Source organism: Leptopilina heterotoma, unplaced genomic scaffold (genome assembly GCF_015476425.1).
Source record: "Leptopilina heterotoma isolate Lh14 unplaced genomic scaffold, ASM1547642v1 Lhet_177, whole genome shotgun sequence".
NCBI lineage: Eukaryota > Metazoa > Arthropoda > Insecta > Hymenoptera > Figitidae > Leptopilina > Leptopilina heterotoma.
This window is the reverse complement of record NW_025110893.1, coordinates 1,235,911-1,257,774: the sequence shown is the minus strand read 5'-3', so window position 1 is coordinate 1,257,774 and position 21,864 is coordinate 1,235,911. Positions and strand designations below refer to the sequence as shown.

Sequence of the window (21,864 nt, the reverse complement as noted above, 5' to 3'; positions counted from 1 at the left end):
TTACTTTTGAAATATTTTATCAAAATTCAATTATTTTTCAAAGATTTTATCAAATTTCAATTATTTTTAAAATGTTTTATCAAAATTCAATTATTTGTCAAAGATTTTATCAAATTTCAATTATTTTTGAAATATTTCATTAAATGTTAATTATTTTTCAAAGATTTTACCAAATATCAATTATTTTTTAAAGATTTTATTTTACTTTTGAAATATTTTATCAAAATTCAATTATTTTTCAAAGATTTTATCAAATTTCAATTTTTTTTCAAAGATTTTATTTTATTTTTGTAATGTTTTATCAAAATTCAATTATTTGTCAAAAAATTTATCAAATTTCAATTATTTTTGATATATTTTATTAAATGTAAATTATTTTTCAAAGGTTTTATCAAATTTCAATTATTTGTCACAAATTTTACCAAGTTTCAATTATTTTTTAAAGATTTAATCAAATTTCAAATTTTTTTCAAAGATTTTGTTTTATTTTTGAAATATTTTATCAAAATTCATATTTTATTAAATGTAAATTAATTTTTAACGATTTTACTAAATTCGAATTATTTTTAACAAATTTTACCAAATTTCAATTATTTTTTAAAAATTTAATCAAATTTCAAATTTTTTTAAAAGATTGTATTTTTTTTGAAATATTTTATCAAAATTCAATTATTTGTCAAAAATTTTATCAAATTTGAATTATTTTTCACAAATTTTATCAAATTTCAATTGTTTGTGAAATGTTTTATCAAAATTCAATTATTTGTCATAGATTGTATCAAGTTTCAAATTTTTTTCAAATATTTTATTTTATTTTTGAAATATTTTATCAAAATTCAATCATTTGTCAAAGATTTTATCAAATTTCAATTATTTTTCAAAGATTTTATCAAATTTCGAATTTTTTTCAAAGATTTTATTTTATTTTTGAAATATTTTATTAAATGTAAATTATTTTTCAACGATTTTACCAAATTTGAATTATTTTTAACAAATTTTACCAAATTTCAATTATTTTTTAAAAATTTAATCAAATTTCAAATTTTTTTCAATGATTTTATTTTATTTTTAAAATGTTTTATTAAATTTCAATTATTTGTCAAAGATTTTATCAAATTTTAATTATTTTTGAAATATTTTATTAAATGTAAATAATTGTTCAAAGATTTTACCAAATTAAATTATTTTTTAAAGATATTATTTTACTTTTGAAATGCTTTATCAAATTTCAATTATTTTTCAAAGATTTTACCAAATGTTAATTATTTGTCACAAATTTTACCAAATTTCAATTATTTTTTAAAGATTTTATCAAAGTTCAATTATTTTTCAAAGATTTTATTTTATTTTTGAAATGTTTCTATTAAATTTCAATTATTTTTCACAAATTTTACCAAATTTCAATTTTATTTTTGAAATTTTGATTATTTCTAATACAATTTTAAATTATTTCTTCGAAAAATGTAATTAATTTAAAAAACTTTTTGCAAGAATTTAATTATTTGAAAAAAAATATTTAATGAAATTCTTCATAAGAATTAAGTGATTTTTAAAAATTTTAATAAAACACTCTTTGCTAGAATCCAATTATTTTTATAAAAAGTAAAATTTATCGCAGGAATTCAATTATTTTCAAAACCAATTTTAATACAATTTCACGAAAATTTCACGATTTAATTATTTTCAAAACAATTTTAATAAAATTTTATTAACAATTAAATTATTTTTAATAATTTTAATTACATTCTTTGGATAAGATTTTGATACTTTCTATAAATAATAATAATATTTATTTCTAATAAAAACGAATGAGATAGTCGATCACTCCGAGTCAGGATTATTTATTTCTTATTCAAATATTTATTTCTTTTTGAAATAAATAACCTAATTGGTTTTGAAACAATTATTAGTTTATTTAAACCAAATATATTTTATTTAAGTTAAATAAACGTATATATACGTTTATTTAACTTAAATAAAATATATTTGGTTTAAATAAACTTTTTCTCTGGATGATAGAAAACAGTTGACAAAAAAAAAGAAAAAAGAAACTATTTTCCACAAATAAAAATTCTTAAATAGTAATAAAAGTTTTATTTGACAATATTAAATTTTTTGTCGCTGTTAATTTGAAACTTAGATGAATAGAAACTGAAAGGCGATTATTCACTCGAACTTTCAATTAATTTCGGACCAGTACGAATGTTTCGTCGTCCTTTGAATTCGATTTGGTCGGATCAGCAAACGCTCCAACACTTTGCACTGGTAGTAGGCGACAGTATAGGAATAGGAACTATAGTTATACAACATAGAATCGGAGGTATATAGAAAGGGGGCAGGTTGGGTGGTGGCGGGGTTGCCAGATCGCATAATGAAATATGCGTGACGAGAGGTCCCATGAGTCCTCCAACTCACACCATTACTGCGGAGTTGAGTTGAGTTGAGCATTGAGCTTCAGTCCTGTGCACTAGGTATATGGCAATGGTTTTGGTTCGACGGCCGTTCCTCTACTCAGGAAGGGTAGCGACACGTTATATTATTCAATTATGTCATTCCAGTTATACGCACCAGCAAAGCCCAACCCTCTCGCTTTTCCCAGTTCGCGATCGCATCCCCCGACTTTCGAATCCATTATGGAATTATAGCCACCTACTCGATTAATTTGCGCTCCACTAGCGCGAAATTATCATAAGATAATAGCATCCCTTTTCAGCAGAATGGAAAATTCATTACTTTCAGTCTTAAATTACATTATTTTCAGGAGGTAGAGAATTGTCATCTTGACAATTTGGGAATTATTTTTGAGCTCTTCAAAAATACTCTACTCGTTTTTAAACTTTTCCCTTTTGACCAAAAAAACTACTCTGGGCAATTAGAACAAAAAACATTTTGCCATAATATTGTGCAAAAATTTCAGTTTATTTATTTTAATTTTTAATATAATAAACAATATAAGACCAATCTGTCAGAAATTGCGACAATATTCTGGAAATTTGCCTGGAAAAATTGATGTTTATATTTCTGTATAATATTCTGTTAAAATAAATGTAATATTATTGCAATAATAAACAATATTTAAATATTTAGTATTTTAACAATAGGTATTAAATATTTAAAATAAACAAAATTAAATATGTTTAGCCAAATTGTGTTACAAAAATTTGGGCAATATATTTGGCTGAATTGTGGTAATATTTAAAGAAATAACCGTGTCAAAAATTGCGAGAATATTTTAAAGTAATTTTCCCGGCAAACATTAACCCTCACGGGCTCGAGCCGGGTCCCTCGGACCCGGAGGAAAGTTTTTTTGATCTACTTCCGGTTAAAAAAATATTATTGGAAAATCAACTTCACATTAGGCTTGGGGACGTAAAAACACACATTTTTCACCAGTATAAACAATTTTTTATTCATAAAATACTCTGGTAAATTACCTTTTAAGTCGAACATACGTAAGGGCTCAAGCCGGGTTCGAGGGACCCGGGATATGAAAAAAAAATTAAAAATTTGCAATTTTTATGCAATATTGGATTTATTTATGGTATTTTTATCAACAACTGCCATAATAAGTGATAACATATGCTTAATACATCGGTAAATTTAATAGAACAAAAAATACACATTAAAAAAATCTTGCTTAATAAGTATGTAGTTCGATTTATTCAAAATGACTCATTAAATTTATTAAACAAATTTTAGTTATATCTTAATTACTTTTTAATATTTAAAATTTTTTATGCAATTATATCATTAAAATTGTATTAAATATGGAAAATATGAAGCACTTTGCTATTAAATTTTATTTTTTATTGCATTGAAACATCCGGGTCCCTCGGACCCACCTTGTGCGCGCATTTCAAAAATCGAACTCGAGCCTGTGAGGGTTAATGTAAGACTATTGCAATAATAAATAATGAAAATTAGAAATAATAAAATTTGACAAAGAATTCTATTAAAATTTTTGACAAAAATTAAATGTCTGTGTGGCATATTTTGAAAATAATTGAATTCCTAAAAAGCAATTTAATATTTATGCAAATAATTGAATTTTTGCGAACGATTTTATTAGAATTTTTTTTAAATAATTAAAAATACCGAGAAGAAATTTATTACTTTTAAAAATAATTGAATTATTGTGGTAAATATTGTTATTTATAAAAATAATTGAATTTTGCAAAGAATTTTATTAAAATGCCTCAAAATAATTGAATTTTAGGGAATTCTTTCGAAGAATTACTTATGTAAATAATTGAACTCTTGGGAAGAGTTTTATTTAAATCTAAAGAATAATTGAATTATTTCAAACATATTTAATTAAAATTGAATTTCAAATGATTCATTTCTTTCGAACAATTTTATTAAAATATTTGAAAATAATTGAATTCCTGCGAAAAATTCTAATATTTTTGTAAATAATTGAATTCTTTCAAAGAATTTTAAAACAACATTTTTTTAAATAATTGATTTTTTCGAGAAGTTAAAATTAAATTTTTAAGAATAATTATATTTTTTTAAGCAATTCCTGTAAAATTGAATTAAAAATAATTGAAATCCTAAGAAATTTTTAATATTTATGAAAATAATTGAATTATTGCGAAAAATTTATTTATTTATGAAAATAATTGAATTTTTCGATTAATTAATTTAAAATAGTATTAAAAATGATTGAAAGTTTTCGATCAGTTTATTATTTATGAAAATAATTAATTTCTTACTTAGAATTGTTTAAAAATTTTTTTTAGGAATTAAAGTTTCATGAAAAATGTTATTATTAGTGAGAGTAATTAAATTATTGTGAAGAATTGTATACAAATTTTCTTAAATAATTGATATTGTCGAAATTTTTTTCAAAATGCTATTCTTGAATTGAATTCCTGTGGAAATTTTATTATTTATGAAAATAATTGAATTTTAGATAACTTTTATCAATTTTTTTTTGTAAATAATTAAATACCTTTGCGAAATTTTATGAAAATCATAGTTATTGAAAATAATTGAATTTCGAATATTTTTTTTGAAAATAATTGAATCGTTTTAAAGAATTTGAAATTGGAGATGATTTCTTATAATTCCTATAGAATATGAATTCTTTTTAATTTGTTTTATAATTTTTTAAAACAATATAAGTGGTATATATAAAAATTCAAAATTTGTTTAAATTAAAGCCTTGGTAGTTATAAAAAAAAGAAAATAAAAATATATCGAATACTAAAAAATGAAGAAAAGCATCAGCCTCGTGTTCTAGTTTACAAAAATTTTATGTTTCTTGATAACTGCAAAAAATTATTTTATTATTTTTTATCTCCTTTGCGATTTCACGAATTATTTCCGTAAATAAAATTTAAAATAAATAATAAATAATAAAAATAAATTTTAAATAAATTTTAAAAAGTTTAATAGAATTTTTATTGAAATTATTTAAAAAGAGTAGAGATGATTCTATCACTCAGTCGTATTTTAATTTTCACTATCTATTGAAATTATTTAAAGTTTTTAGTTTTCAATATATATTTAATTGCAGAATTTCCGAATAATTGAAATTTTGTAAAATTGAATTGTAAACGAATGAATTTGAAAATTCGCAAAGAACTTTTTTAAAAATTATTGAAAATAATGGATTTATTGAAGAATTTTAGTTAAAAACACTAGAAAAAAATTTAATTTTAGAGAAGTTAGAAATTATAGCAGAAATTCAATTATTTTCAAGAGTAATAAAATTCTTCTTAAGGATTCAATTATTTTTACTAATAATAAAACTGATCGCAGCGTTTCAATTATTTTTCATACAATTATAATTGAAGTCCTTGAAAAAAGTAATTATGTTCATGCAAGTTTTAATAAACCACGAGAAAAGAATTCAATTATTTAACAATTTGTTAATAAAATTCATTATGAGAATTGAATTTTGAGAAACATTCAAATATTCAATAAATTATTTACTTTTGCATTTAAATAATTAAATTCTCGTAGAATTTTCTAATAAAAATTGATTTTCATTTCATAAAAATGAATTTTAGTTAAAATTTTAGATTATAATTGAATATTAAAAGCAATTTAGCGTGAATTTTTAGAAATAATTGAATTTTGAAATTAATTTTTTTGAAAAAGTTTAATTGAAATTTCTTTTATATTATTTGAAGTTTTTATTTTTTAATATGCATTTAATTAAATAATTTAGGAATAATTGAAATTTCGTGAAATTGAATATGTAAACAAATGGATTTGAAAATTGCCAAAGAACTTTTTCGAAAATTATTAAAAATAATTGTTATAAAGTAAAATTGTAGTTGAAAATTTTTCAAAATAATAATTGGATTGAGGTAATGAAAATAATTTGGAAGAAGTATAATATTCTTATAATATAAAATAATGATTTTATTACTTGGTCATCTTTAATTATTATAAAATATTAAGAAATCAATAACTCCGAGTCGAAGACTCGGAGTTATCGATTTCTTCATGTTTTATAGTTTTAAAAAAATTTAATGAACTAAAATTTGATTCATTGTAAAAAATAAGACCAAAATTGATTATTTTAATCTTTTTTGGTGTTAATTTAATCAGCAACACTTTTTAATACCTCACGATTTACTGTGTTAATATATAATGAAAAATCTAATTGAATTATAATTCGAGATTATTATTATAGTAATGTCTTTTTTTCTGTGTATAACAGAAGTAAACCAAATTTTGCCGTTTCTCCGATTTTCAAACTTTTCCGACATGCTCAAAAACCAAATGCAAATGCAAAAATACATATATCTCTCGGTACACATATAGAAGTTTGTGTGCGACATATACGTAAATCTAAAATCAAAGGAATATCTTGCAACATCCCTGGGGAGGATCCAACGTGCCCCGTATCCGGAACCATCCAGAACGGTTTCAAACGCTTGTCGTCCTTCGCTTTGATTTGTGTCCTTATAAATGACGTCACTCGTCCACGTCCGGGGTTACTACCCTCCATGTGTGCACAAAGGATCCGCTGTCATATTATCCGGCGTCTAGCGTATATAAATGACCGAAATTGGGACTTATTGTGTTTGTCATCGTTGGAATATTTGTCCCTGATTTATGAATCACGTTGGGCGCCGGGGCGCGATGATATACAATATAAATGTATATATTTATACCCCTATCTTAATTCCAAAAGTTCTCCTCTAAATACGACTTTTATAGAAAGATTAATCAAGTCAACACAAATCCTCTAATATACAATACTTGCAGTATCATTAAATATATTGTTCGCGTGTTTATTATTATTTACGCATTTAATTGACATAATATTATAGTGAGAAATGGAAAATTATATAGTCAAATATTGCCGGGGTAATTTGGTCAAATGTTGATGAAGAATAATTTGTGTACTGTAGATGTGTTAATATTGACCGTGTGTATTAATATTGCCACAACAATAAACAGAATTTTGCCTAAATATTGCCATATTTTTTTTTAGATTTTCTACTACTTTAAATTCGCTAATACCAGAAATCAAAAAACTATTCTCAGAAATTATAATCATATTCTTTAAAGCGATTCAATTATTTTCAAAAAAATATTCCAAATTCAATTATTTTCAATATCAAATATTTTCATCAAATTTCGCAAAGAAATTCAATTATTTAAAAAAAAATTGATAAAACTCATGCAAAATTCAATTATTTTCATAAATATTAAAACTCATCGAAGAATTTCAATTATTTTTAATCATATTTGAAATTAATTAATCGAAAAATTCAATTATTTAAAACAAAATTTTTATAATATTTATTGTATTTCGAAAAAAATTAATTATTTAAAAAAATTTTAATATAATTCTTCGCAATAATTTAATTAATTTCGTAAATATTACAATTCTTTTCACAAATTCAATATACTTAATTCTTTTTAGAAATTTGGTTTTTTAATTTACAAAAAACTTTATGTTTCTTGATAATCGCAAAATTGTTTTACAATTTTTTATCTCTATTTGCGATTTCACAAAATAATTCCGGGAATAAATAATAAATAAAAAAAGAAAAAAATTTTTTGGTAACAAAATTGTAATTTTTACAAAACAAAAAAATGTTATTTTCAAGAAGAAAATTTCTCATTTAAAAATGTTTAAAGATAAATAAATTGATACTAGTGAATAGGAACAGAGTCAGGGTTGGACCACCTGTTGAACTTTGTTTATAAATTTAAAAAAAATATAAATTTCAGGCAATTGAGTAATTTTGTTCGCACAAAGGGTCCAACCTTGACTAAAAGTACCATTTTCGAATTGAGCAACCAAACACGTTTCGGATTTCGACTTTTCACATAAAATTTTCTTCTTCTTTTTAACACTGTTTTCAGTGATTAAAAGAAGAAGACAGTTATAAAAAAAAGGAAATAATATAATCGTAAAACAACTATCAGGGAATAAAAATAAAAGTTTGCAGGTGCAGTACAAATTTTTATGTTTTCTGATAAGTACAAAATTCTTCTAAAATTTATATTTTTAAACGACTTTACGAACATTACGCTGACGAAATTTTTTTTTACATATTCGTTGGAAGAATTAAATTACAAAAATTTTAGAATTTTTCACAGGAATTCAATTATTCTTAAATGTTTCAATAAAATTGTTCGTTAAAAGTCAATTATTTAAAATACAATTTTAATTACATTTTTTTGCAATACTTCAATTATTCTTTTAGATTTTAATACAATTCTTCGAAAGAATTCAATTATGTCGATGAATAATAAAATTATTCCCGAAAATTCAATTATTTTCAGGCATTTTATTAAAGTTGTTTGCAAAATTCAATTATTTTCATAAATAACAATATTTATCACAGGAATTTAATTATTTTCAAAAAACATTAATAAAATACCATTCAGGCATTCAATTGTTGTCGAAAATTTTAATAGAATTCTTTGTAAAATTTAATTGTTTTAAAAAACTTTTCACATTTCAATGATTATCAATATTTACTATTTTCATAAAATTTTAAAACAGAATTCAAATATTTAAGAAATTTCTTATAAAAATCTTCGTAAGAATTCAATTCTTTTCATGAATAATAAAGAATTTGCATAAAATTAGTGGAAAAAAATTTATTATTTAAAAATTTAAATTAATTATTTACATAAATAATTCTTCGACAGAATTTATTACGTCGATAAATAACAAAATTATTCTTAAAAATTCAATTACTTTTGAGTATTATAATAAAATTCTTTGCAAAATACAATTATTTTCATATATAACAATATTCATAACAAGACATAAATACATTCAATTCTTTTTAAACATTTTAATAAAATTTTTCCCAATATATCAATTATTTTCATAACTTATGAAATTCTTCTGAGGATTTCAATTTATTTTGGAAAATTTTAATAAAATTCTTTACAACTATTCAATTATTTTCATAAATAATAAAATTCATTGCAGTATTTCAATTATTTTTAATACAATTTTAGAGGAATTGATCAAAAAAAAAAATCCAAGACTTTCTCATTTTTGATGAGAATGTAATATAATTATTCTTAAAAATTTAATTTCAAGGTCTCACAAAAATCAATTATTTATTTAAAATATTAGAATTTTTCACAGGAATTCAATTATTTTCGAATATTTTAATAAAATTGTTCGAAAGAAATAAATTATTTTAAATTCAATTTTAATTAAATTGTTTTGAAATAATTTTAATTATTCTTTTAGATTTTAATAAAATTTTTTCCAAAAATTTATTTACATAAATAATTCTTCAAAATAATTCCCGAAAATTTGATTATTCAATTATTTAAAAAAATTCTTATAAAATTAAGACTGAAAAAATAATAATAAAATTTATAATAATAAAATTGTTCTCGTGAATTCAATTGTTTTCATAAATAATAAAATACTTGTTAGAAATTCAATTGTTTTCAAAAAAATTTTAATAAAATACCACACAGGCATTCAATTATTCTCAAAAATTTGAATAGAATTCATTATAAAATTTAATCATTTTTAAAATCTTTTCGCAATTCACTGATTTTCAATATCTAATATTTTCATAGAAATTTTACAAACAGAATTCAATTATTTAAAATTTTTTTTGTAAAAATCTTCGTAGGAATTTATTTCTTTTCAAAGATTAAAAAAATTTCTGAGAAATTTAATTATTTAAATTAGAATTTGCATAAAATTAGTCGAAAGAAATGAATCATTTTAAAATTTCTATAAAATTCTTCACTTGAATTAACTTATTTTTATAAATATTTAAATTCTTTACTGAATAATAAAATTCATTGCAGAAATTCAATTTATTAGCAGGGTGAGGGAGAAGTAAATATTGTTGATGAAAATTAGAAAAAAGTCAGGAAAATAAAATGTGGAATGAAATTTTTGTCAGTTTTGTACACGGAGAGAAATTTATAGTAGTGGGTAACATAATTGTGGTTAGGGTGACCATCTTTAATGCTACGTATACAGACAGCTATCTAGATAGACACCGTTACCATCAATATCATCAGGAGTAACATCTTGGTAGTAAGGGGTAGCATAACTATATTTTTTTTAGCATCTGTGATGGTTGGCAGTAGCATAATGATAGTATCGTGTAACATCATCTTTTTAACATCAAAATCTGACTATCCATTTCTCTCAGTGTAAAGTGTCTATAAAACGAGTTAATAGTTTATTTTTATAAAACGACTTTTTGCTACTTTTTTAATAGTAGATTGTGCATCAAGGGAGGGAAATGGATGATTTCCGACGAGTGTAGTTTGCAGTTCGAGGCGTAGCGAGCAAACGAGCCGAAGGCGAGTGCTTGCGAGCGAAGCCGAGAACTGTAAAACACGAGTGGAAATCAATTTTCCTCCCGAGTTGCACATACTATTTTTTCTAACACACGTATACCGAAAGTACAAACGCGGCAGTTTGATTGTTACTTTTGAATGTATAGTTGTAGCTGGGGGCGGTATAGTTACAACTGTGGTAACTGAAAGTTTGTGAAAAGCTTAAAATAACTAAACTAACCCAAAGAGCGTAGGTTTACGCAAGTAGTGTAAGTAACGTAAGTAACGTAAGTTACGTAACTTACGTAAATCATTTATTATTTGTAACTCGAAAGACTAACATAACTACACCATTTACGTAAGTTACGTAACTACACCATTTGCGTAACTCGCGTAAGTTACGTAAGTCACTTAGCTGACGTAACTCACGTAACTGATTCATCAATGGTCATACTTTGATAATATTACCGAGAAAGCAAGTTACTTTTCCTCCCTCACAGGGAGGGAATGTTACATTCCCTCCCGGTGACGTCACTAGCCGGGAGGGAATGTACATTCCCTCCCGCTCGCAGGGAATCATACACTTTTCTCCCGCTAAACACGTAGGAAATGGTGTACTTTCGGTGCGTGTGGTAGAAAAAATTAATTATCGAATGCGAAGTCTGCAGTTTCTCAAAAATTTATTTTAAAATATCATTGTACACAATATACAGTAATATTTTATTTATTTCATTTTTTTAGAGTTTTTCTTTCTTTCTTTCTTTCAAAAGAGAAAGAGCGAGATCTAAGAGGAAAATTTACTTGCTCATATGTGCAATAGTAATAATAATCATCATCATCATTATCAAATTTAGAGACACAATCTCCTGTAAATCAAAAAAAGAAATTTAATTTTACAATTTATTCACTTTTTTATCCAATATGCACAAAAATGTTGCTCTTAGATAGCTGACGACAGGGCGTAAAGTCATTGATATTTGCCCGACCGTATAAAAATTGGGTTCATTTTTACCCTAGGGCAAAAATGAAGGTTTGTGAATGTCACTGACTGACTTTTACTTCCTGTAGTCTGCTATCTGAAATCGCCACTTTTGTAAATTTGAAATAAAAAATATAAGGAACTCGGAAACAATTGTCTATTCTTGTTTCTTTATTTATTAATTATTTAAGTTTTTATAAAAACGATACATACTCCTTGCAATATCATTTTTCTTATGATAATTTTTCGGATTCCCTTTACAAATATAAACTGTATCTCTCCTTTCAGTTCCAGAAAATAAACTTTTATGTGTTTTGAATATTGGATAAATACACTCCCCTGAAATAATTTTTTTTTAGAATTATATATTTAAAATATTTATATTATTTTGAATTTTATGCACATTCCAGTTGAATATAAAATTTGTAAATAAGAAAAATAATATACCTTCGGCTTCTAATCTACTTTCGTATTGTCTGTAATTATGACCATTAGGTGATGATTGACAATTATTGATTAACACAGATAACACACTGAAAAAAATTCGGTCGAAATCTTTAACTACTATTACCTAGTTGAGTTGAAAGTTGTCAAATTAATTACTTTTTTAGTTTTACTAACAATTTTTGTGTAGTTGATTTTACTACTTTGAATATAGTTGAAGAATAATAGTTTATATAACTAAAAAAAGTAGTTAAATTGCAAAAACAACTACAAAATCTAATTACATCAACTAAATTCTTAGTTCTTTTTACTACTTTCGGTAGTAAATATAAATTTTTAAATTCAGTTGAGGACCTATTGAATCACTCAGGGTAGTTAAAAAGTAGTCAAATCTACTAGTTTTTTTTTTGAGTGCAACAATAAAAAAGCAGAAATCGAAAGTTTCATGTTGACTTTTTTTTCGTTCAATTTCGTCCACGAAATGTTGGTGAATGCGATTGGAAATATAAGTTTCACGTTTAAGAACAATTTTCTTTATCGAAAATTATAAAAAATTGTACTGTAGCTGCAAACTATTAATTTTATTACTTGATAGTTTTTTTTTATTTTGTTTTTTGATAGCTATCAAGGTTCTCAGTTAAAAAATGAAGTAAAAAATATAGAACTCCTTACTTTTCGCTGTTGTCCAGAAAAAAAATTTGACTTTTTCCCTAAACCCTAAAGAATATTCTGATGATTATTATTATTTTTTACAATTTTTAACTAAAATTTTTCATTAAATCAATTATTTTTAATAATTATTGAAAAAGTTCTTTCAGAATTTTCGAATCCATTTGCTTACAATTGAATCTTACAAAATTTCTATTATTGACAATTTTTTCAATTAAATATATATTAGAAAATGAAAACTTAAAATAATTTAAAAGAAAAATTTAATTAAATTTTTTTTAAAGAATTAATTCTACAGAATTGTTAGTGAAAAGTATGAAAAATTCAAATTTTCGAAGATTTTAATTTGAAACCTTTTCGAAATTCAATTATTTTTAGAACTTCACGCTATATTGCTTTTCTAATTCAATTATTATCTTACATTTTAAAAGAAATCCAATCTATTTTGGTGTTATTTTTAACTATATGAATGAAATTTTACATTAAATAAAACACCAAAGTCAACGATTTGTAAAAATTTAACGAATTTAGCTTCTCCAGGGAGAATAGTAAGTTAGTAAGTTAGTTACTAACTTACTAACTAACTTAGTAACATATTTACTAAATTCAATTCTGTTCAAAAATTTTTTTAAATTCTTGTTAAAATTTTAATTCTCTTTATAAATAATAAAATTCTTCTCTGATATTCAATTATTATTTTACAAAATTCTAATCAAATTCTTGTCAAAATTTCAATTATTTTCAAAAGTTTTCTAAAATTCAATGATTTTCAATATCTACTATTTCAATAAAAATTTCCAAAAGAATTCCATTATTAAAAAAAATGTGAATAAAATTCTACGCAACAATTCAATTATTTTCATAAATAATAGAAATTTTTACACTCTCTAAATCTGAATATGTGAAAATCCACATATTTGTACGTTATAAGTCGTCTTCTCGATCAATAAGTGCATATACACTTATAATAAGTGAAATTTCACTCAGAATAAGTGAAAAATTCACTTATTTATAAGTGTATATGCACTTATTGATCGAGAGGACGACTTATAACGTACAATAAGTGAAATTTCACATATTCAGATTTAGAGAGCAGGAATTCAATTATTTACCAATTTTTTAAATAAATTTCTTCGCAATAATTCAATTATTTTCATAAACAATAACTTTTCTACAGGGATTAAATTATTTTTATAAATAATAAAATTCTTTTAGGAATTCAATTATTTTCATAAATAATAAAACTCATTGCAGAATTTCAATTTTTAATGCAATTTTAATCGAATTCCTCGAAAAATGTAATTATTCTTAAAAATTTTATTAAAATTCGTCCAAAGAATTTAATGATTTAAAAAATTTGTTGATAACATTTTTTATGAGAATTTAATTTCAAGAAACATGAAATTAATAAATTTTTTGTTTGGTATTTAAATATTTGAATTTTTGTCGAATTTATTAATAAAAATAGTTTTAAAAATGAATTTCAGTCAAAATTTTAGATTATAATTAAATATTAAAAATGCCTGTAAAATTGTATTAAAAATAATTGAAATCCTAAGAAATTTGTATTATTTATGCTAATAATTGAATTATTGATAAAATTTTTTTTTATTGAATTCTTCATAAGAATTTTATAAACATTGTTTTAAATAATTAATTTTTTCGAAATATAATAAATATTAAATAAAAGTTTTATTTTAAATAATTGAATTCTTGTGGAAAACTTTAATTATAAACATAATTGAATTTTTCAATTAATTAATTTAAAATAGTATTGAAAATAATTGATATTTTTCGATGAGTTTTATTGTTTATGAAAATAAGTAATTTCTTACTTGGAATTGTTTAAAAAATTTTTTTAGAAATTAAATTTTCATGAAAAATGTTATTATTAGTGAGAGTAATTGAATTTATTGTGAAGAATTGTATAAAAATTTTCTTAAATATAATTGATTTTGTCGAAATTTTTTTCAAAATGCTATTCTTGAATTGAATTCCTGTGGAAATTTTATTATTTATGAAAATAATTGAATTTTAGATGAATTTTATCAATTTTTTTTGTAAATAATTGAATACCTTTTTGAAATTTTATGAAAATCATAGTTATTGAAAATAATTGAATTTCGAATATTTTTTGAAAATAATTGAATCGTTTTAAAGAATTTGAAATTGGAGATGATTTCTTATAATTCCTATCGAATATGAACCAATTTTTTTAATTCTTTTTAATTGGTTTCATAATTTTTTAAAACAATATAAGTGGTATATATAAAAATACAAAATTTTTTTAACTTAAAGCCTTATTGGTAGTTATAAAAAAAGAAAACAAAATTATATCAAATACTAAAATAAATGAAGGAAAGCATCAGCCTCTTGTTTTAGTTTACAAAAATTTTATGTTTCTTGAAACTGCAAAAAATTATTTTATTATTTTTTATCTCTTTTGCGATTTCACGAATTATTTCCGGAAATAAATAATAGATAAGAAAACAAGAAATTTATCCTTTCTGGTAACAAAAAAATTTAGCATACTAATTTTTAAGAAAAAATTTATCATTTAAAAATGATTCTTTTTAAAAGTTTAATAGAATTTTTATTGAAATTATTTCAAGTTTTTAGTTTTCAATATATATTTAATTGCAGAATTTGCGAATAATTGAAATTTTGTAAAATTGAATTGTAAACGAATGAATTTGAAAATTCTCAAAAAACTTTTTTAAAAATTATTAAAAATAATGGATTTATTGAAGAATTTTAGTTAAAAATACTAGAAAAAAATTTAATTTTAGAGAAGTTAGAAATTATTGCAGAAATTCAATTATTTTCAAGAGTAATAAAATTCTTCTCAAAGGATTCAATTATTTTTACTAATAATAAAACTGATCGCAGCGTTTCAATTATTTTTCACACAATTATAATTGAATTCCTTGAAAAAAGTATAATTATGTTCATGCAAGTTTTAATAAAATTCGACAAAAGAATTCAATTATTTAAAAATTTGTTAATAACATTCTTTATGAGAATTGAATTTTGAGAAACATTCAATTGTTTAATAAATTATTTACTTTTGCATTTAAATAATTGAATTCTCGTAGAATTTTCTAATAAAAATTGATTTTCATTTCTTAAAAATGAATTTCAGTTAAAATTTTAGATTATAATTGAATATTAAAAGCAGTAAATCGTGAATTTTTAGAAATAATTGAATTTTGAAATTAATTTTTTTGAAAAAGTTTAATTGAATTTTCTTTTATATTATTTGAAGTTTTTATTTTCTAATATTCATTTAATTAAAGAATTTGGGAATAATTGAAATTTCATAAAATTGAATATTGTAAACAAATGGATTTGAAAATTGCAAAAGAACTTTTTCGAAAATTATTAAAAATAATTGATATAAAATAAAATTGTATAGTTAAAAATTTTTGAAAATAATGATTGAATTGAAGTAATGAAAATAATTTGGAAAAAGTATAATATTCTTATAATATAAAATAATGATTTTATTACTTAGTCATCTTTAATTATTATAAAATATGAAGAAATCGATGACTCCGAGTCGAAGACTCGGAGTCATCGATTTCTTCATGTTTCATAGTTATAAAAAATTTAATGAACTGAAATTTAATTTATTGTAAAAAATAACACCAAAATTGACTATTTTAATCTTCTTTGGTATTAATTTAATCTGCAACACGTTTTAACTTACGATTTACTGTGATATACAGAAAAAGTTGCCACATTCCTTCTTTCCATATAATTTAAGAGCAATTTTCTATATTTTCAAAAAGAAAGAGAAAAAGAAAATGATTTGCTATTTTCCAGAGATAATTTATCTGAAATTACTAAACTTCTCACTTGATAAGTATGCGCCTTTCTTTTTCCCTTTTTTTTGTGCTCCTATTCGAAAGACGTTTAGAATATGCCGGAACAAATCTCCTGCGAGCACTCTCTGTACCTACACGTGCGGGTGGATTCTTGCGTGACAGCAACTACAAGTATAGAAATTAGACCTATACTTATGTAAGTGAGGGTGTACATGGTAAAATACCAATTGCCTCGTAGTGGATCCCAAGTTCTCGACAACTTAAAGTACCTCTGTTGTAATATAAACTGCACGATTTGAACAAACAACCTTATATTCGTTTTATATTCACCCTAAGCGCAAGTGTGCGCGTTAATCGTCGTAACTGTTTATACCCTGGATCGTATTTCCCATCTTTTCATGTTCAGGAGAAAAAAAATAGAAGAAAGACAAAAAAAAGATCGCCTCCCATGAATAAGTACATTTCGCAGTTTGAAAAAATTCCGCGTAAAAAGGATGATTGCAAAAAAAGGTCAATAATATCGAAACTACGTTTAGAGAAAAGATGTATATATTTGACTCAGAGACAACTAAACTTTTTATACTTCAAACTAATTTTATTAAAAATTATTAAAAATTAAAAAAAAATTTTTTTTAAATTTAAAATTATTAAAAATAATTGATCCTATAAAGTAAAATTGTACCTCCACGACTTACTGAGCTTCAATACCAATTAATCTGTAATTGATACATCCAAAATATTCGACAGCGTAACTAAAGTTTTTATTACACCTATTTATACATAAACCCTCCCCTAGAAGAAGAGGGGGCTTAAAAAATAGAATTTCCATTAAAATAAATTATAAACCAAAAAAAAGAAAGGAAACATAATTTCATATTCTCTTAACACATTTGAAAAAGGGTGAATTGAGTTTCGAATGCCGCACAGTAATGGAACGTCGATAAGTTAAATTTCGAATTATCCATCCCCATTGCCCCCCTGAAATGGCGTGCATTCTGCATATTAAAGTGAGCGCGAGAGGCGCCGATAAAATATATAATCCCCATAAGGCACAGAAGGCAGATAGGCAGGCGACGCGACAATTTCTCGGTGCATTAAGGGCAGATCCTACATATTTTATGGGGATTTTTGCATATAATTTTACGGCGCGTTAGAGGGACATTTAAATACGGCAGCTGGATAAACAGAGACGTGCCCATGTCGTCAAAATGATGAGGGTGACAAATCCGCGTAGAAGAGACTATCCCCCCCCCACCACCACCTCTACTCCCTTGGGAAAGAAAAAAAAAGAGAGAGAGAGGGAGAAGAAAGAAATATATATTCTAGCGTTTATATGGTGGAGGCACGGGACCGTGTTTGCACAGCATGTGATACATGTGTCTACATACAACTATACATACATACAGTGGGCTCGATCTGACAATTCACTTAAAGCTTAATCTCTATCTTTCAGTGATCACTTCAATGTTAATAATTCACATTAAATAGTAATGGATTTTTTATTTTTTCTTCTTTGCGCTTCGAATGCACCTGAAAATACAGTTTGTGTCGTTCAAATAAAAGATTAAATGTCTATCATGAGATAAATGTTTCCCATTGTTTTAAATTATTAGAAAAATAGTTAAATTTTTCTTTAAAATTATTTCAAGTTTTTATTTTCTAATATATATTTAATTGAAAAATTTATGGATAATTGAAATTTTGTAAAATTGAATTTATTAACAAATGGATTGAAAAATTCTTAAAGAACTTTTTCAAAAATTATTAAAAATAATTCATTTAATGGAGAATTTTATTTAAAAATTGTAAAAAATAATTTAATAATAATCAGAATATTATTTAGGGTTCAGGGAAAAAGTCGAAATTTTGTCTGGTAATCAGGGAAAAGTCAGGAGTTCTATATTTTTTATTTTATTTTTTAACTGAGAACCTTGACAGCTATGAAAAAACATAAAATCGTGAAAAAACTATCAAGTAATAAAATTAATAGTTTGCAGCTGCAGTACAAATTTTTATGATTTTCGATAAAGAAAATTGTTCTGAAACGTGCAACTTATATTTCTAAACGCATTCACCAACATTTTGTGAACTAAATTGAACGAACTTAAGTATATTTTCGTATAAAATTATTTTGTTTTATTAAAAGAAATTTTTCACTTTCCATACAATATTACAAAAACTACAAAAAATTCAAAATGAAATTTTCGATTTCTATTTTTTTAATGCTGCTATCTGTGTTAATCAATAATTGTCAATCATCAGATTATGGTGATTTCAGACAGTACAGAAGTAGATTAGAAGCCGAAGGTATGTGATTTTTCTTATTTACAAATTTTATATTCAACTAGAATCTGCATAAAATTCAAAATAATATAAATATTTTAAATATACAGTGGAACCTCGATTATCCGAACTAACCTAGGCACGGCCTGATTCGGATAATCGAAAATTCGGATAATAGAGGTTTTAATGTTTTTCATAATTAAAGTAAAAAAATTGGACAGTTGAACTATATGTACATATTTAATTTAATACATTTTTCAAAGATATATAAGTATATATATTAATTTATAATAATATATTAATAAAACACAATATATGATTTTTTTAAGACTTTTTTGGCATAAACAAACATAAGTAATAAAATAAATAGAGAAAATAAATTTTAAAATTCGGATAGCCAAAAAAAAGTTCGGATAATAGAAATTCGGATAAAATGATTTTCGGTTCGGATAATAGAGGTTTCGGATAACAGAGGTTCGGATAATCGAGGTTCCACTGTAATTCCAAAAAAATTATTTCAGAGCACTGTATTAGTACAATATTCAAAACGAAAACAAGTTTAATTTTTAGAACTAAAAAGAGAGTTGTAGCTTACGCTTGTAAAGGGAATCCGGAAATTTATCATAAAAAAAAGATAATGCAAAGAGTATGTATCGTTTTTATAAAAACTTAAATAATTAATAAATAAAGAAACAAAAATAGACAATTGTTTCTGAGTTGCTTATTTTTTTATTTCAAATTTACAAAAGTGGCGATTTCAGATAGCAGACGACAGGGAGTAAAAGTTAGTCAGTGACATTCAGAAACCTTCATTTTTTTTCTTTTTTTTTCAATAATTTTTTTTCATTTTTTTTTAAATTAAAAATTTTTTTTTATACGGTCGGGCAAATATAAATAACTTTACGCCCTGTTGTCAGCTATCTAAGAGCGACATTTTTATGCTCATTGGATAAAAAAAAGTGAATAAATTGTAAAATTAAATTTGTTTTTTTAATTTACAGAAGATTGTGTCTCTAAATTTGATTATGGTCATCATTACTATTGCACATATGAGAAAACAATATTTTTCGATTAGATCTCGCTCTCTCTCTATCTTGAAAGAAAGAAAGAAAGAAAGAAACTCTAAAAAAATGAAATAAATAAAATATTACTGTTTATTGTGTAAAATGATATTTTAAAATAAATTTTTGAAACTACAGACTTCGCATTCGATAATTAATTTTAAAAAAGTAGCAAAAAGTCGTTTCATAAAAATAAACTATTAACTCGTTTTATAGACACTTTACAAAACTGACCAAAATTCCATTCCACATTTTATTTTCCTGACTTTTTTCTAATTTTCATCAACAATATTTACTTCTCCCTCATCCTGCTAATAAATTGAATTTCTGCAACGAATTTTATTATTCATGAAAGAATTTAAATATTAAAATAATTCAAATAATTAAATTTCTCAGAAATTTTTTTAATCTTTGAAAAGAAATGAATTCCTACGAAGATTTTTACAAAAAAATTTAAAATATTTGAATTTTGTTTTGTTAAATTTTATGAAAATATTCAATATTGAAAACCATTGAATTGCGAAAATTTTTTTTAAATAATTGAATTTTACAATGAATTCTATTAAAATTTTTGAGAATAATTGAATTTCTAACTAGTATTTTAATATTTATGAAAACAATTGAATTCACGAGAACAATTTTATTATTATAAATTTTATTATTTTATCTGTCTTAATTTTATTCAAATTCTTTCGAAAATAATTGAATTTCCAAGAAGAAATTGATTACTTTGAAAAATAATTAAATTCTTGTGATGAATATTGTTATTTATAAAAGTAATTAAAATTAAAAAAAAAAATTAAAAAAATTAAAAAAATTGAAATTCAATTGAATTTTGCAAAGAATTTTATTAAAATGCCTCAAAATAATTGAATTTTTGGGAATTATTTTGAAGAATTATTTATGTAAATAATTGAATTATTAGAAAAAATTTTATTTAAATTTTTAAATAATAAATTTTTTTCGACTAATTTTATGCAAATTCTTCATTATTAATAAAAAAAAATTGAATTCTTACGAAGATTTTTCAAAGAAATTTTTTAAATATGTGAATTCTGTTTGGAAATCTTATGAAAATAGTAGATATACTGAAAATCATTGAATTGTGAAAAGTTTTTAAAAACAATTAAATTTTACAAAGAATTCCATTAAAATTTTTGACAAGAATTGAATGTCTGAATGGTATTTTATTATTATTTTTTGAAAATAATTGAATTCTTGTGATAAATATTGTTATTTATGAAAATAATAAATTGAATTTTGCAAAAATTTTATGCCTCAAAATAATTGAATTTTTGGGAATAATTTGATTATTTATCTTTAATAATTGAATTCTTTTGAAGAATTATTTATGTAAGTAATATTGTGAAAAGTCGAAATCCGAAACGTGTCTGGTTGCGCAATTCGAAAATGGTACTTTTAGTCAAGGTTGGACCCTTTGTGCAAACAAAATTACTCAATTGCCTGAAATTTATTTTTTTTAAATTTATAAACAAAGTTCAACAGGTGGTCCAACCCTGACTCTGTTCCTATTCACTAGTATCAATTTATTTATCTTTAAACATTTTTAAATGAGAAATTTTCTTCTTGAAAATAACATTTTTTTGTTTTGTAAAAATTACAATTTTGTTACCAAAAAATTTTTTTCTTTTTTTATTTATTATTTATTCCTGGAATTATTTTGTGAAATTGCAAATAGAGATAAAAAATTGCAAAACAATTTTGTCGTTATCAAGAAACATAAAATTTTTGTAAATTAAAAAACCAAATTCCTATATAGAATTAAGTTATTTATGAATATAATTGAATTTCTGAAAAGAATTGTAATATTTACGAAATTAATTGAATT

At 23.0% G+C, this 21,864-nt stretch overlaps 1 protein-coding gene and 1 long non-coding RNA gene across 3 annotated transcripts; one reads left to right on the top strand and one right to left on the bottom strand.

The window, feature by feature from the left end:
* Positions 1-10,504: 10,504 nt before the first annotated feature.
* On the bottom strand, positions 10,505-12,656 carry LOC122499873. Of its 2 annotated transcripts, none has more exons than XR_006301391.1 (4): positions 12,353-12,656; positions 12,179-12,264; positions 11,945-12,070; positions 10,505-11,618 (listed from the first exon to the last, which is right to left on the bottom strand). It is a non-coding gene; the product is annotated as an uncharacterized LOC122499873 (long non-coding RNA). The 2 variants fall into 2 exon arrangements; XR_006301390.1 differs by having other exon boundaries at positions 12,460-12,656.
* A 6,063-nt stretch (positions 12,657-18,719) lies between these two features.
* LOC122499871 lies at positions 18,720-20,142 on the top strand. The gene is made up of 3 exons (XM_043608440.1): positions 18,720-18,978; positions 19,476-19,600; positions 19,956-20,142. Exons 1-3 carry the CDS (start codon positions 18,867-18,869, stop codon positions 20,091-20,093), a joined length of 375 nt encoding a protein of 124 aa, XP_043464375.1. The 5' UTR covers positions 18,720-18,866; the 3' UTR covers positions 20,094-20,142.
* The last annotated feature ends 1,722 nt before the right edge of the window (positions 20,143-21,864 follow it).